This window comes from Barbatula barbatula (assembly GCF_947034865.1).
Source record: "Barbatula barbatula genome assembly, chromosome: 5".
In the NCBI taxonomy this organism is placed as follows: domain Eukaryota; kingdom Metazoa; phylum Chordata; class Actinopteri; order Cypriniformes; family Nemacheilidae; genus Barbatula; species Barbatula barbatula.
In genome coordinates this window covers 20,805,779-20,823,467 of record NC_136769.1, presented here as the reverse complement: position 1 = coordinate 20,823,467, position 17,689 = coordinate 20,805,779, and the positions used below count along the sequence as shown (strand labels likewise).

At 39.7% G+C, this 17,689-nt stretch overlaps 2 protein-coding genes across 2 annotated transcripts in view; both read right to left on the bottom strand.

Annotated features, from left to right (window-relative positions):
- Positions 1–500: 500 nt before the first annotated feature.
- LOC306894014 (uncharacterized protein) lies at positions 501–10,216 on the bottom strand (the record flags this gene model as incomplete). The annotated part of the gene is made up of 11 exons (XM_079456235.1): positions 501–614; positions 1,026–1,136; positions 1,265–1,426; positions 1,506–1,693; positions 1,783–1,837; positions 1,907–2,098; positions 8,385–8,495; positions 9,006–9,167; positions 9,530–9,717; positions 9,817–9,871; positions 10,070–10,216. 11 exons carry the CDS (start codon positions 10,214–10,216, stop codon positions 501–503), a joined length of 1,485 nt encoding a protein of 494 aa, XP_079312361.1.
- Positions 10,217–15,172: 4,956 nt separating this feature from the next.
- kcnt2b (potassium sodium-activated channel subfamily T member 2b) overlaps positions 15,173–17,689 on the bottom strand; it is a gene marked incomplete at its 5' end in the record, with an annotated part of 61,985 nt that continues 59,468 nt past the window's right edge. Inside the window, 2 exons of the mRNA XM_079456234.1 lie at positions 15,173–16,040; positions 16,412–16,496. Of these exons, the coding sequence (XP_079312360.1) occupies positions 15,923–16,040; positions 16,412–16,496 (203 nt within the window). The remainder of the gene's footprint in view (positions 16,041–16,411; positions 16,497–17,689) is intronic.

Genomic DNA, 17,689 nt, shown 5'->3' with positions numbered 1-17,689 from the left:
TATATATATATATATAAGTATTGTTATTATGTAGTCAACAACCAATTTTGTAACTTAATTACAGCTGTGAACACCCCGGTTCTTCTCTCATCCAACATCATGAGATCTTGAGATGCTTTTTAAACATTACCGAAGAAGCTTTCATGATTTCTTCATTTTTCAGCCCAGCTCATCCGTTTTAGTAAATCAGTAATGTTAAACAGGTCATGAGAAACCAATATGTTAGAAAATGTCTAGAAAATGGTGAATCATACAGAGCATAAACGTGTTCTACCCTCCCAAAGAAAAACACAACAGGATTGTTTAGAGCTGTTCAGTGTTTTATTCTAAAGACATTGGTAACCAAACAACATTGTCCCCCATTGATTTCCATCGTATGGCCACAAAACCACGGAGACATTTCTCAAAATATCTTCTTTTGTGTTTGAAATTTTACATATAACTGTATTTTTATCAATAAGGGAAATTCCGGACGTCTGAGTCTTCTGTGTCATTTGGTTTTACCAGGGCATTGTTTTTCCAGTGTAGTCCATAAATCCACCATGTTCCTTCTCTGTAAGGCTGCTCACGACCCGCAGAATCCCCGTCACGCTGTCTCTTGACTCGAGAGGTGCCTGGTGGACAATAAACACAACGGCCCTCATTCGTGAAACACCAGCAGTACACATTTTTGTGTAAATCGTTCGTGAAGCCATTCTAATAAAAATGTTAGAATTCTTGTAAATGTTTATATCAAATACAAAAATACAATAAATACTAAATGAATACGCACAGGACACAGACATATATTTTGTTGACACAAACTTTTATTCTGGATGCTATTTATCGTGATCATTCATTTAACAGCCCTATTATTTATTTTTTGTTTTTATGTTTTCGCTGACATTTGGACAGTAATATTACAATGTATATTATAATAACCATCCCGTTTCTGGTAAAACTGAGGGATTCATAAATATTTGTCCGCAGTCTCCTATCATATTTATGTAAAACACCTGAGGTGTAAGGGCACACTTTTGATTTACCAGGTCTCCCCCCATGTCAGTCTTCACCCATCCTGGATGAATGGAAACACAGAGAATCTCATCTTCCTTTGACTCCATAGCCGTATAAACTGTTAACATGTTGAGACCTGCCTGAGAGAAAAGCATTTCATCCCAAAAAACCTGATTTAAATCACATATCACTCCAGAATATGTTTTTTTTATAATAGAAACTGCAAATAAATGACACCAAAAGTGAAGGTTTTAGGATCTGCGTGTACCTTGCTGATGCTGTAAGGGAAGAGAGGAAATGGCGATTGCTCCGCATGTGCCAGACTCATGGAGGCTGAATCCGTCGAGATGTTGATTATAGCGGCTTTATCACATGACATGCCGGGTTTGCCGCTGACTTTAGCTGCTGAACGCAGGTGAGGCAGATACTCCTGATGAAGGAAATCACAGGCTTGTTTTACAGTGCAGAAGAGAGTTTTGTTTTGGATGTGCACAAGAGTTTCTCTTTACCCTGGTGACCAACAAAGGTCCGATCACATTGGTGTTAAAGGTGTCCTGCATGTCCTCCACTGTGGCGGTCAGCATGCTCTTCTGTGGCAGCACGGCCGCATTATTCACCAGCAGATTCAATCCGCTATTCCCCAGTAAAGATGACACATTCTTCGCAGACTCTTTGACACTGGATGGATCAGCAACATCTAACAGTCACAAAAAAACGTTTCTATAAAAAACGTTGAGACGTTTCAAAAGCCTGCGTACAAAAAAAGCAGTGAAATATCACACTTACCAAGGCGCACAAGATTCAAAACTCCGGGATGTTTCTTTGCCAGTTCTCTCAGTGCCTACATCAAAAAAGTGAATAATAAAATACAGCATTCTGAAACTGTTTCAGCCTCTTATCCTCTTCTCACCTCACAATTCGGGCCGTCTGGGTCACGGCATCCAGCTAAAACAACGGCGCAATGGGCCTCCACGAGTTGCCTGACTATCTCCAAACCCAATCCACGGTTGGCTCCTGTGACCAGAGCACTACATCCCTTTACTGCGGCCATGTTCGTTTGTTCAAGTTTATCACCCCCGCTGTCTCTCAGGACTGCTTTGAGCTGGTGTGTTGTGTCATATTTTATAGGTTGTTATATATCATGACCTTTATCATGGTGACTGGGCATAAAGCTAACAGCCAATGTAAATACTGATTAGCAGCTGCTCTATGTGGATGTGTGTATAGAATATATATATATATATATATATTATACGTGTGTGTCTATGTAAAGCATTGTGGGACATCAGCGCTGTCAGTGCGGTGCTTTTGCGTTACATCAAACAAAACCTTTATACTTGTGTTAAGTTATATACTGTTAAAAGTCACTGTTAACTATTAACCAACAAGGCATGCGACTAATAACAGTTGCACAATACGTGTAGGGTGAAACAATAAAAATGTCCATAACCGCTGTCAATGAATAGTAGTAATATAAATGTTTTGCCCAAACTTTTAACACATGACTATTAACATCAAACATGATTATTAAGAAGCATTATTGTCATAACTGTAATGTGACAAACTTTTTCTCTTTCAATGATTTTCTTATAATTTGTTTCATATTATTTGTCACATCGTAACAATGAAAGTATTTTAAAAAAAGCTAAACGTTTTTTATTTTACATGCAAAAAACAAAGCAATATATTTATTTTGTAATGAGATTTTCCCTCATAAACTCATAAAGCGCATTCGATCAGTTCTGACTTCCATCTCTTTTCAACTCTTTCAACAAATAACCTCAAACTTAGCTCTGTATACTGTGGTGGGCTATATGAGACCAGTTTTACTGCGCTTATGCTTTTTGTTGTCCTTCCAATTGCTTCCATTGTCACCGCATCTGTAAGTCGCTTTGGATAAAAGGGTCTGCTAAATGACTAAATATAAAATGTAAATGACCTCACAATGTCCCCTCCCATGTCAGTATTGGATGAAGGGCCATGCACAGGATCTCATCTGTTTTTTATGCTTGAGCATCTAATACAGTCAGCATGTTTAGACCGGCCTGATGGAAATCAAAACTGTGGTTCAGTTCTGTTTGAATGGAAAATCCAGAAGATTTAGTGATGAAGCAGGACGTTTGTGTACCTTGCTCACGCAGTAAGGAAACAGTGGACATTGCTGGTATAATGCTGCTCACAGATCCTCATTGAGAGGAGATGTTGATGACGGTGGCGGCTTTATCACACGACACCCCTGACACGTGCATGCGTCACTGGCTTTGGCTGCAGTTATATGGTAGAAACTCCTACTTGAAAAAAACGAAAATAACTATATGAAATTGTTACAGGTACTGGTGTTTGTGAGAGAAATGTGGCATGGGTTAAGAAAGAAAATCAACATTGTTTGAAGGTTAAAGGGAAGGCTAGACATTCTTATTACTTATATGCAGATGGTTTGAAAGATGCCAATGTTTTTTGTAAGAATACGTTATATACATCTGAATATGAATGATTAAAAGAACGTTGGGTTGGTTGAGATAGTGTTTGGACTTTTTATGTACACAAAGGAAGCTGTTTCTTTAATAGCTCACGTTTAAAGAGAATTTTTCTGTAATATGTATTTTTTCCATTCAATATTATAATATAATATATACATTTTTCGATTCCTTTTCATTTCATTTGTCGGTAAGGAGTCAAATTTGACTTTTTAGGACTACTTTGTCATGATCCTGCCTCTCCTTGTCGTGGTTTTCGAGTCTTGTGGCAGGATCATGTCAGTCCCATGTGTTTTGTGTGGAGAAAGAGCATTGTTTTGGTTTGAGAAGCCATGCTCTCTCTCCGGTGTCACGTCCTTTAGCCCCGCCCCCTTGTTTCCCTGTTTGCAGTCCATTAGTGTTAGTCTTGTCTCCAGCCCTGATCCATCTTTCCCTTAGTGTTTCAGTCCCCTCACCTGCCTCGTGCAATCCTCCTGTTAGCTTTCCCTTAGTGTTTCATCCTTGTCACCTGTGGCCACTCTCCCTGTGTCATCAGTCCTTGTTAGTGTTTTCCCTTTATCTAGCCCCAGTTTTCCCTCTGTCCCTTGTCGGTTCATTGTCTTTTTGTCATTATCGTACCTCCTCACGTCACCTTGTTGGATTGTTCCTGTCTATGGATTATCGTGTTTGTTCCTGTTCTAAGTTTGTGGATTTTGTTGTTTTATTATTCAAAGGACTTTGTTTGTTTTGTTCCCCTTGTGGAAAGTTTTAGTTTACACTTTTGTCTTGTTTTAGTTCATGTTCTCCCCATCGAGGGTCTTTTGTTTAAATAAAGTTTTTGTTAGTTAACTCTGCTGCCTGCGTTTGGGTTCTGTCCACACACCGTGACAGAATGAACCGACCACAGAGAACCCAGCAGGCAGCCAGGGACCGTGAGCAGTCCTCTGCCAGCCAGGACCACCAGCATTGGTGGCAGTCGACTGCTGACTTAATTCAGCGGGGCGATGGTCCTTTCCAGCCTCAGGGAGATAGATCCCTTAGTGAGTATGCTCAAGCGTCTGTGGCAAGACGGGGTTTTCTGCCAGAGACGCTCATGAATGCCTACTTCCTGGCGGGCCTCGTTAAGCCTCCACCGTTGGAGGAACGGGAGAGGCTGATCCGGGGGTCCTTTCAGCAACTGGTCAGCAGTCTTGCCTCCAGCTGCCCCTCGGCTGCACGCTCTCTCCTGCCTTCGATCCCAGAGAGTCGTTCCCTGAGGATTGGGGTTTTGGGCGTCACCACACACTCTGCTCCACCACCAGCTAGCCTCCGTGGTAGGCGTGGACGGCGGGAGTCGTGGGACTCCCCGTCCGACTCTTCCAGCATGGAGATAGTGGGGTCCCCCACCGCTACTCTGCAGCCGGCCACACGTCCTGTGAGCCGGTCAAAGAGGAAGAGGCAGAGGAGAGTGGCACCATCCTGTCCTGCCCAGCAGCCGGTATTCAGCCCTGCCCAGGCGTCAAGTCCGGTGGTCCCGTCCAGTCCGGTGGTCCCGTCCAGTCCGGTGGTCCCGTCCAGTCCGGTGGTCCCGTCCAGTCCGGTGGTCCCGTCCAGTCCGGTGGTCCCGTCCAGTCCGGTGGTGCGTGCTGCACCCAGTCCAGTGTCAAGTCCTGCCCAGCCGGCCCTCCAACCTACAAACCAGTCAGCCTTGCCCCAGCCGTTCCCTACTACGGCCGTCCTGTCATGCCCTACCCCTTCTAGTTCCTCCCACTCCGTGAAAGGTATCCCTACCATGCCCAGGCCTTCCTATCCCATCCCTCCGCCCAGCTCTAGGAAGCAGTGTCCTGTCCCTCCTAAGTCCCCACCCAGTTATGTTCCCAAGTTTTTCCCACCAATTCCGCCTCCCCCCTTCCCATTGATGTTTATTTTATTGTCCAACCCCAATCCCTTTCTAGTCATGTCAGCCCTGCCCCTAGTGTGTTCTGTTCTGTGTTTGTGGTGTCTGTCCTCCTGTCTGTCAGTCTTGTCATGTTTAGTGTGATCTTGAAGAACTCCTGGAGGAGTTCTTTAAGGCGGGCGCTCTGTCATGATCCTGCCTCTCCTTGTCGTGGTTTTCGAGTCTTGTGGCAGGATCATGTCAGTCCCATGTGTTTTGTGTGGAGAAAGAGCATTGTTTTGGTTTGAGAAGCCATGCTCTCTCTCCGGTGTCACGTCCTTTAGCCCCGCCCCCTTGTTTCCCTGTTTGCAGTCCATTAGTGTTAGTCTTGTCTCCAGCCCTGATCCATCTTTCCCTTAGTGTTTCAGTCCCCTCACCTGCCTCGTGCAATCCTCCTGTTAGCTTTCCCTTAGTGTTTCATCCTTGTCACCTGTGGCCACTCTCCCTGTGTCATCAGTCCTTGTTAGTGTTTTCCCTTTATCTAGCCCCAGTTTTCCCTCTGTCCCTTGTCGGTTCATTGTCTTTTTGTCATTATCGTACCTCCTCACGTCACCTTGTTGGATTGTTCCTGTCTATGGATTATCGTGTTTGTTCCTGTTCTAAGTTTGTGGATTTTGTTGTTTTATTATTCAAAGGACTTTGTTTGTTTTGTTCCCCTTGTGGAAAGTTTTAGTTTACACTTTTGTCTTGTTTTAGTTCATGTTCTCCCCATCGAGGGTCTTTTGTTTAAATAAAGTTTTTATTATTTAACTCTGCTGCCTGCGTTTGGGTTCTGTCCACACACCGTGACATACTTTTTTAATCACATCCATTATTCATTTTTGGGTTCCAGGAAATGTAAAATAAAAATAAAACAATGCTTGGTTGTTTAAACCCAAAATGCTGAATTGTATATTTTGTTAAAGGGTCAGTTCACCCCAAAAATAAAACTTCTGTCAGCATTTACTCCCCCTCGAGTTCACGATATTTAGCCGAATGCTTGACACCAATAAGTTTCCCATTGACTATCATAGTAGGAAAAATGACATGACAGAACTGTTTGCTGTCCTACATTCTTCTCAATGTCTTCAACAGAACAAAGACATTTATAAAGTAATTTTTCAGTCAATGGTGGCCAAGATCTGTTTGGTTGCTGACATTCTTCCAAATATCTTTCTCTGTGTTCATCAAAACAAAGACATTTATACACATTTGAGTAAATGATGACAGAATGTTCGTTTGCGGGTGAAGTATCCCTTCAATGCTGAAAGTTAATGTACGCCAAAGGTTGGGTTTGTCAAAAATATCATCTCTCCAGATGAAGAAGATGCTGTGATCCCTCAAGCCATCTACTGTACAGTGAACTCTGAGTCCAGCTTCTGACAACTTACATTCAATTCAACACATTCATTGAGAAGAATGAGCAGCGGAGGTATGGAGCGATTTTAGTCTCATTAATTATTCACGCATAAAACAAGATACACACATGCGTAAACAGTTTCGCATGCATAAAACCTCATTTACGTGCACATAGTATATATTTACATTTACGAAAAGCAATTCACGTGCGTAAAACAAAACTATTTTCTCTCAAAGTACGTTTCGCAAACATACAACTGCGCACAAAACTTTGGAAAGGTTCAAATGTACACGTTTGTCTTGTTATGCGAATGTCCTAATCGTCACACACGTGTGTTTGTGTTTTTTGAGACTCTCCTGGCAACGCAACCCCACCACTTGGGTTATCGTACTCTTTAGCCAATCAGATTCAAGCTTACCATTCAACCAATCACAACCTGCTGAGGGCGCAGGACTCAAGGAAAACGGCTCTGCGCAGCTTTGGTGCAGGCGGCACAATTTATTGCACAGAAATCCTACAAAGTTTGTCGACTCCCATAAATCGCGTCCTTTTTTTGTCACATCCATGTTTATTTTCCTTTTTGAAAATAGAAAACATGTTGATAGACTGACATTTTTTATGTTTAGACTCTATCAACAAGGGTTTAGTCAAATATAAACAGATGATTCAATATATTCGTAACAAAATCATCCTCTGAGCATTTTTATGTCACGTCCAAAACGCAAAATGTCACGTCTGTAGAATTGCCCTACTGTAGAAGTACTGAAGAAATAATGGCTATGACTGCTTTTGCTCCTCATCTCATAATTCGATTCTGTGATTTTAGCTTGAATTTCACAGACAGGGTCACAAACAAATGTCGTGTGTTTATGTTTGAGCATTATAAACCAACAAATATTGACAATTTTAAACAAGGTCAAAAGAAAACAAACAATTAGTCAGATTCAGATGACACATGGCAATTTACATTTTTTACAATCTCGCAGGTTCTTCTTTGCTCTTGCATCACTAAGGAAATACAAAGTTGTCATGGAAACGGCACTATGGGATGAGGTCTTGGAGTAGTAAATGTTCCATCATTCACAAAAGACACATTACACGTATCTGACAGTGACACTTTATTGTAGTGCATGAAATTGAACAGCTCTGACATTCTCTTTATTATCTCAACACACGATTATATGTTCCAATTGTACACTTGTTGTCACGTATCATTGATGGCTGGTCATTTATTTTATGATAGTTAATATTGGAGAGCGTGAACTCGAATAAGCTCTATAAGTGTAAATAAATCACAGTAGTTCTCCTGCATTACCAGGGCAAAGTTTGTCCTGTGTGGTCCAAGAATCCACCATGTTGTTTCTCTGTAAGGCTGCTCATGACCTGCAGAATCTCTGCTACACTGTCTCTGGACTCAAGAGGTGCCTGGTGGACAAATGACATTTAACAAGACATCACATTTCTGTGTGCTGCTTTAACCCCAAAACAAGTTCATTGGCTGAACAAAAACAAACAAAATGGCCGTTTTTTGTCAGACATAAAGATGCGATATTAACTACAAACATTTAAAGAACTGTTGTATAAAAAATAACTAGAGCAATGTTTTTGTCTTCTTTTTTACTATTCTCTCTCTCTCTATATATATATACATGTTTTTTAGACTTGAAATTAGACGTACCATATCTCCACCCATGTCAGTTTTGACCCAGCCTGGGTGAATGGAAACGCAGAGGATCTCATCTTGCTTTGACTCATTAGCGGTGTATACAGTCAACATATTAAGACCCGCCTGTTGAGATGAAAAAAAGCAAGTATATCAGATTGAATGGTGTAACCAGATTGAGCACTGAATTCATTTCAGAGTTGCCCTCTAGTGGCTGAAGGTGAGTTATTAAATGCATCTGCACCTTACATTTACATTTATGCATTTGGTAGACGCTTTTATCCAAAGAGACATTGCATTATACTATACTATACATTTGTTTTTTAAGTATGTGTATCTACCTTAGTGCCAGATTTGAGCAAACAATATACTAATAAAACAAAATAAGTTCCTCGACAGATTTCGGAGGGCATGAGGGTGGGCATATCATGGGCAATATTTTATTTTTGGGTGAACTTTTCCTTTAAAAGCCTTGCAGAGCCATTTTTGGGATAGTTTTAGTTCCGTTCACAGGAGGCCGGTTTCGAAAATTAGGATGGCACGGAGATTGATTTTAAGACCGAAAATAAAAATGAACCGCTGTTGTGGACATAACATGTCATGTTTAGTCAATATCTGAGAAGAAGATCTGCGTACCTTGCTGACACTGTAAGAGAATGTTGGAAAGTGGGAGTACAGGGAAAGCATCTGAGTCATGGAGCCCAGTCCGGCAGCGATGTTAATGATAGCTGCTTTATCACATGACATGCCTGATCCGTCACTGGCTTTAGCTGCAGCGCGTAGATACGGCAGGTACTCCTATAAAAAAACAAAGACATGTAATAAAGCTGCAAGCAGAGATGACATAGTGATGACCATATGGAATGATGCTTGGCTATAAGAAAACAACGCATGGTAGGAATTTCAAGTCTTTTTTAAATATCAGGGTATTCTTTTTATGTTGTAAGTGACACACTTCCTTCTGCCAGATGGCGATGGTTCACAAAGAATAACAGATGAGACACTTTCTGCTTCAAAGTCAAAGTTTTTCAAATAAATAACTGAATAGTTAGGATAAAACAACAGAAGTGGTCATACTTTCAGTGCTTACGCCTTAAGAAACGCACACTTGAGGCACTAATCCCTATTTCAGAGCAGCTAACAGCACTTTTCTCCAGTACCTTGGTGACTGTGAAAGGTCCCATAAGGTTGGTGTTGAATGCATCATGCATTTCCTGATCCGTGGTGGACTGCATGGTGCCATGCGCGAGCACGCCTGCATTATTCACCAGCAGGTTCAAACCGTTCTTCCCCAGCAGAGAAGACACTTTCTTAGCAGACTCTTTGACACTGGACGGATCGACTACATCTGAATGAAGCGGGTACATTTTGTGTTACCGCTGCCCTTAAATCAACTGAATGACACGTGAGCATTGAAAAAACAAACAAACAAAACATTTCAATTTACCAAGACGCAAAATGGTGATAATGCCGGGATGCTTTTCAGCTAGTTCTCTGAGTTTCTGAATGAGAGAAAATCAAAACAAAACAGATTAACATCAAGACTTGAATGCTGCAGGTGTGTCAATTGTAATGTATTTGATCTTTTTCCACATACGTATACTACATGTAGGTAAAGTGCTTTACGAATGAAAGTTTACGTACTTGATCACTGTAAACAAGTCTGCCTCGTGCTTCTGGCATCGGAATTTAAAACTCACCTCAGATTTTGGTCCATCAGGGTCACGGCAGCCGGCGAAAATCTGCCGGTTTGGACAAGGGCCCTCCGACAGTTGCCTGACCATCTCTAAACCCAAACCTCGGTTGGCCCCTGTGATCAGGACACTGCACGCTTTCACTGCTGCCATGTTTCACTATCTGCAGTCTTTGTCGCCTCTCTTAAAGTGTTTGTACCGCCTGATGACACACCCCATGACAACTGATGTCACACCCCGTAGTGTTACCTTACTGAATAGGAATGCTTGTGTATTGCGTAACAAATCCGTACTAGCACAGAGAATGACAAAGCATAAATCAGCCGATGCACAATGACTTAACACAAAACTATTCAATCCCAGAACAAATATTATCAGCTCCTGCCAAGAAACATCCGTGGCCAAAGGGGAAGACTTTTCATGCGTTTTATAGAGACCATCAGGATTCAGGACAACACAGACTTCTGATAACGTACATTTGGTTATTCCATGACTCCCTTGATTCTGATTGGTCAGTTGTGGGATTCAATAATAAATGTGTCTGAATAATGACGTGTATTGTTCATAATACCACGAGACACACAGTTCCGGTCTGGTGTTAGCGCAGTAAATGGCTGGTGAATAAACAAGGATCTTTTGTGTGTTTTGATATTTCATGACCTTTTGAAAATTGAACAATAATTCAAGCAGATATCGTTCTTTAAACATTCTCTAAGAAAAAATGTTACATCACGGTCCGTATATGAGGTTTATGTTTTTGTTACCCAGCCAATGTTCACAGTCTATTCACAGTCAGTGTTCTTCAGACATACAATATATTATTTTAGCCCAACATATATGGGTAATATAAGTCATTTATCACACTTATCACATTTGTCATAATATCGAGGTTTTTGGAGAATAAACGGTCAACATTTGGTTGAAACTGAACTTGGCATTCAGTGCAACACAATATTTATATACAAGTTTGATGTCTTCTCGGGTCCAAAGATCTTTATCCGAACCCGACATCCAGTTCTGCATATATACATGAAAAAGGGAGCATATGACATTTTATTGTGCTTTAAATTAGTAAAACATTTTATTGACAAATGGGCAGTGCGGCGTGCATTAAACTAATTGTTTCTGGCTATACATGCATCCATGCATAGGTTTAAAGGGGTAGAAACGTGACAGGTAGGTATATACGGGTCCTGTCCCACAATTACCCCCAACCCCCTTTAAATATGATCCTGTCATGTGTAACATGCAGTGCGTGTGGCCTTGACCTTTTAGCATGTCTATGTAAATATGAATAAACGTTTGATGAGATAAACAGTATTGCTTGTGTGCAGGTATCAAACTAATTGTTTTTGACTATACTCTGTGTGCATCCATGACAACTAACAAAGTTGCTGTCAAATGAGGTTCCCCTGTGTTGGTTGAGATAAAAAGACAACCAGGCAGTACCAGACCCAACTCATCATTACACCAACACACTAACCACTACACCACTGGGGCTTTTTGGTGAAGAATGGTGAAGAATACGCTTAATATTGGACAATTAACAGATAAACCAAACGAAAGGAAAAAAGGGTGACGATATGCTGCTGAGTTTGGTTCATATGCACGCAACAGGTCAGCACAATCGTTTTCCACTAGCACTTGAGGTGTGGGACCGGCCAAATGAGGTTCCGGATAGGATTTCGGAAGTACAGGATCCGGCTTGTTCCGGCACAAATGAATCCCTGAGTGTTGCTTGTGTGCGTGCATCAGACTAATTGTTCTGGACTGTGTATGCATCCATGCAGACGTTTAAAGGGGGTAGAATCCTAGCAGTTGAGTCAAACAGATCCAGTCCCAAAATTAACACCCAACACCTTTAAAATATTATCCTGTCATGTGTAACATGTTATGCGTGTGGCCTTGACATTTTTGCATGTCTATGTAAATATGAATGAATGCTTTGTGAGACGTACCTAGGAAAACCTAGGATAGTGGCAAGTTTAGTAAGTAGTTTTTTAATGTGTCATACATTGATTTTTATTGTAAAAATGCTTGACAAGATTGTTAGACTGAATGACATTTCAATTGGTGTCTTCTGTAAATGAGGGACAATTTTATGATATTTATTTTTTTGCTCAGAAAAGCAAAAACAAAAATGCAATTAAATTAAACAGAAATATTTTGTAACAAAAACAATTTAAAGCTGTATTATAATTTTTGTTTTTATGCTTTTTTCATCTTTCACCCGAATACACATGACGGTAACACTTTACATTAAGGTACCCTTTATAAAGCATTTATAAATGTGTTTATTAGTGATTAGTAAGGCATTTACAAATTCATTATGAAGCAGTTATAACTGCATGAATACAAAGAGGAATTCTGATGAAATACCTGCCATACAGTGAGCACTTTTTTAACTCACATGTTACAAATGCTTAATACACGTATTTATTCATTTGTTTTACACGAAAGCAGATTCATTATTATCTTAATGTTGTTTGCAATATATAGGCTGTATACTGAGGTACAGACAGTGTGGTTTTACAGGAAATTGTTTACTGTTTAAATAGAAAATTACTTCAGTAATGAAAAAATAATGATGCTAATAGAAGAATCAAATGCATTGGTTTCATCCTCTACACTGTGTGGGATGATGCATTCAACTTATTTTAATTAGATTAGATAAGCCGTAGATAAAAACACAGCATGGATGTATTCATAACTGATGTGTAGTGAGGCCAAATGGGCCGAGGGAATTATTTCAGGCTAAAGCCGCGGTCAGACTTGACTTAGCATGCGAAGATCGTTCGGACGGTGGTACAAAACTGGGCGAGCGCGATTCCTCCATTCCTCACAGTTCTGTACAGAGAGGTCACGCTGTGACATTTTGATCTTCTTTTGGTCTCACGCACTCACTCTGGGAACCAAACATTGTTAGATGGGACCATTTGATAAAAAGTTAATAATCAGGCTATAGGCTATCCAAAAACAAGCCTTTTTAAGAAAATACAGTAATCATGTTTTTATTGGGTTTAAATGTGTTAGTTAGCTGTAATTCTTGAGTTATTATGACTTAGATCAAAACAAAACAACTGCATTTTGTTTGAAATGAATTGGAATGCACAATAAAAAACATGATATTTATTATCTCATTCTGGATCCAAACTCTTCATATGATCATCATATTTATATTTAGCATGTTTTTGAGGAAAAGCAATTCAATATGCACGTCAGTGGCTGCAGCTGGCTCACTTCATCGCGCATGTGCTGCAGATCCTTGTTTTAAAAGTCGCTAAGCGATCAAGTTTATTTAAGCGCTTAATAAAACCTTAGGATCCTTGTTTGAAACAGGGATCCAGACTTATAAAAGACTTTCCAGAACAGGTTGTAGTGCTGGCGGACAGAAGTACTACGTCGTGCGTCAAACTCGTATTTGAACAAGTTGAACATGTTAAGCTTGAAGACCCAGCACGTTTAGCAGTATAAAGAAAGCACAATGGATGTAATCGCGTGTAACTCCTCCTTTAAGTTAAAATTACATAAAAATGCAAATTTTCCATTCAAAACACAAAAACGTAAAATAACTGATGAATGAAAAATAATATGAAAAGCATGCAAACCATACATGTCTTTCTATTAAATACATTTTTATTATTATACTGTAATCATACCGTTGACAACTTTGTCCATGGACAAGACAATGTATCACCATGAGCAGTGTGTCAATGTATCACCATGAGCAGTGAGGATTTATTATTTCCAATATATTTTGAACTCTCAAAGTGCTGCCCATTAACCTTTATTATATGAATCACAATGCACTGCAGTTTCTGCTCAATATCTGGATATCTAGATATCTCACTGTCATTCTGTGTTTTCATATCATTGTTGTTTCGCTGCAATGATCACACATAATAAATGAGAAGCCATCGGTTTTACTGATTTTATTTATGAACGGCAATGACTCAAGGCAATAGTGCATTATGAACACAGAGCAGTGGGATGACAGTCTCTCTCACTCCTTCAGGACAAACAAATCCTTTGTCTACACATGCATGATGAACAGTATATTAACCTGACAAAAGAAATAGCTGTACAGATCTCAGCAATGCAAACATCAAACACATCGAGAAATAATCCAATTTTGTTCTGAAAAAAAAGTTATTGAAGAAGAATACGATTGTGGTCCAATTCCAATATAATGGCTCCTTTTTGCATGGCCAGAAAGAGATGGGGAATGAAAAGCGGACTGTAAAACCATACGAGCACTTGTCTTCAGATTGCATTCAGACAGTCTAAAAGATCATTCCAGCACAAACATTGAATTCACATGACAGAGCGACAGAGCACATACCCCTTCAAAGTACATCTGGAAACGTGTTCCTTTGGCAGTCCAAGTAAAGAATGGCAGTGCAGGCTATTTAACATACAGTACATTCACATGCACAGAGACTAATACAAATGACATATTTAAATGCACTTGCGTGGCCTCGGTTCTCTTGCATTAAATCATTCAATGCATAAATGAAATGTTTTCTAGTTTTTGAAAACTCCATGCATTGGAAAGTCCTCTAGTAAGAAAATAAGGATTAGATTACACTGCAAAAAGTGATTTCATGCTTAAACCTAAAGTTTGTGAGGAATTTGTCAAGTCAAACCACTATTTATTATTCAGAGGAACTCAGAAACTTTAATAAAAAATGTATGAAATGTTTTTCAAATCACATGATACATTTGTAATGAGAGTAATTGCTGTACTTGTTGTGAGAAAGATACGTTTTTTGGTTTTGCCCAAACAATAGTCAATAGATAGTAAACTTAACACGGGTCTGCCATGAACCTGTGAGTGATGCACAATCCACCGTACAGATGTCTAACAAAGCCGTGATGATAAATCATGAAGAATTCACACATAATTCACAATAATATAATCATCATGATATACATGAAAAAAAATACTATCAGTAAAATAATGTTAGTTTATTTTCTATTTTTTGGCCAATGGATCACATCAAAATACAAGTGTGGGAAGGTGGAGCGTTTGTAACCATCCTGCAACACTGCCACCTACTATGCTGGAGTGTCAACCAGATGTTGACGCCGAATTATTTACAGTATCACCAGGTGTATAATGAGGGTTATTAATATCACGGTTATTGTCAATATCGGATTATTCTGACACTGTTAATGCGACTAAAATATTATTGTCATTACAGTATTTCCGACTGAAAGGGAATTTCTAATGAGAAAAATAGTGGGCGTGGCTTTCCCTGCGATTTGATTGGATGTATAAAAACAGCCGTTGCAGTTTGAAATGGAACTGGCAGCAGACTGACAGGCGAAGGGGAGGAGTTAACGGAGGCTCCGCCCAAGCCGTCTGAACATACGCCATTTAAGATGGATAGTCTTTACAGACTTTATTATGAGGGCACACGACTTTTAAAAAGAGAATGAGCCACATGGATAAACTATTCACAATATACGCGGCGATATTTCATGAAAAAATAGGCATTGTCATTTTTTATTTCACTGGGACTTCATCGATAACCCCCACTTTCTTCGTGCAAAACACCGATTATGCGACCTGGCCATACTCTTGATGCGTTTTATGAATCCACCCATTAACTGACCGAATAAATCATGTTGCGCGTTGACTTGTAATATTCAGCTTGACTTTGAAAAGTAAGTGAAGGCAACAAAAAAGCAAGATCACTTTTTACAGTGTAGATTCAGTTCACAGTTCCATCATCACACGTGCCACGTTCCTCAACGTCTCATTGTTTTCCCTTCTTCTGTTGTTTTGTACAATCCGTCCTTTTCTCAGCTGTGCACACACACACACAAACGGTTCCACACAGAAGGTGATTGTGTTCATAGGTGAGTGCTGTCCTGTGTGTCAAATCTGTGTCCCTCTGCGGGGCCGGCACTTGGCTTGCGACCACCGGCCTGGTTAGGCACTGCTGACAGTAAATCTGGTCTGATCAGATACCTGCAGGAATCATCGCAGTAAACTCTTTGCGTTAAGCTTTTTGGTCACATGGCATTGCACTTCAAAACAAAACAAATCGGACGGAATAAGCTGGAAAATAAGAACCGCACAATCTATCAAAATAATCAAAATTTTGCGATATGCATATCACAAAAACTAAATTATTCTAGTACTTCAAAAAATGACGTGTAGTCAAAATTTGCATTCATGTGCAATGTTCAAAAAGAATGTGCTTTTCTGTTATAAAATGTATTTGATTATGGTTCAGGTTGGTTTTGTAAATGCCGACCCACACTGTTCTTTAACTTCACGCAGCCCTACGAAGAGTGAGGTAAACTTTGCACAAAGTGAAGAGTGATGTCAATACTCACACAACATCATGGAGTTCCAGGCGTGTGTCTGGGGAAGGGTTTATGAGAATATAGGACAATCTGTTGCCCTGGTCTGTCATACCATCTGACAAAAGGCAACAAGACATAAGACTATAAATATAAACTGTAACAAAGATACAGCGTAAGCATAAATCATTACAAAGGTAAAGAGTGTTAGAGGAAGGTGTGACCAATGAATTAAAAGGACATACTGTATCTGTAGGGTGCTTAGTAAGATTGTTGCAATTAAAATATCCAAAATGCCAACCATGTTTGAAATTGGATGAAAAGGGACACTTGTCAATGGTGTAATGTTGACACTATCCTTGCTTCTAGTGCTGTAGAAGTCATAGGTGTGTTTGACTTCATGTGACCGTATGACATATTTTTATTTCTTTAAACCAATATCCATTTCAGGATATTAGCTTTAGTGTTTTAACTGCTTGGTGACTTAAAGCAACTTTCCGTTACGTCATTGTTATGAATAATCGAATCATATTACAAATACAAGAGATAAAGTCATCATTAAATATTATTGAAGTATTTAAAGCTGCAATTTGTAACTTTCTTTGACTAAAAACCAACAAATGAGTTTTTGTGTAAATTGTCTTATCTTTTCATTCATGCATATTGTTAAAAACGTACTATTTACAAATACAGCATGTTGCATGTGTTTTCTAAAGTGCACAGTCAACGCAGCCATCTACCAGGACATTTTAGAGCACTTCATGCTTCCTTCTCCTGACAAGCTTTATGGAGATGCTGATTTCATTATCCAGCAAGACTTGGCACCTGCCCACACTGCCAAAGGTACCCAAAGCTGGTTCAATGACAGTGGTGTAACTGCGCTTGACTGGCCAGCAAACCCGCCTGACCATTCTCTATGGGGTATTGTCAAAAGGAAGATGAGAGACACCAGACCCAACAATGCAGATGACCTGAAGGGCGCTATCATCATGATCGCCTGCATCCCACGCCGCATTGAAGCAGTAATTCATGCAAAAGGATGCCCAACCGAGTATTGAGGGCATAGAAATGAACATACTTTTCAGAAGACTGACATCTCTGTTTAAAATATGTATATTGTTATTGAACTTATGTAATATTCACATTTTCTGAGACACTGAATTTTGTGTTTTCATCATATGTAAGTCATAATCATCAAAATTTGAAGAAATAAAAGATTGAAATATTTCACTCTATGTATAATGAAGCTATATAATATATTGCTTTTACTTTCTGAAATGAGTGACAAAAAATATTGACCCTTTTCACGAT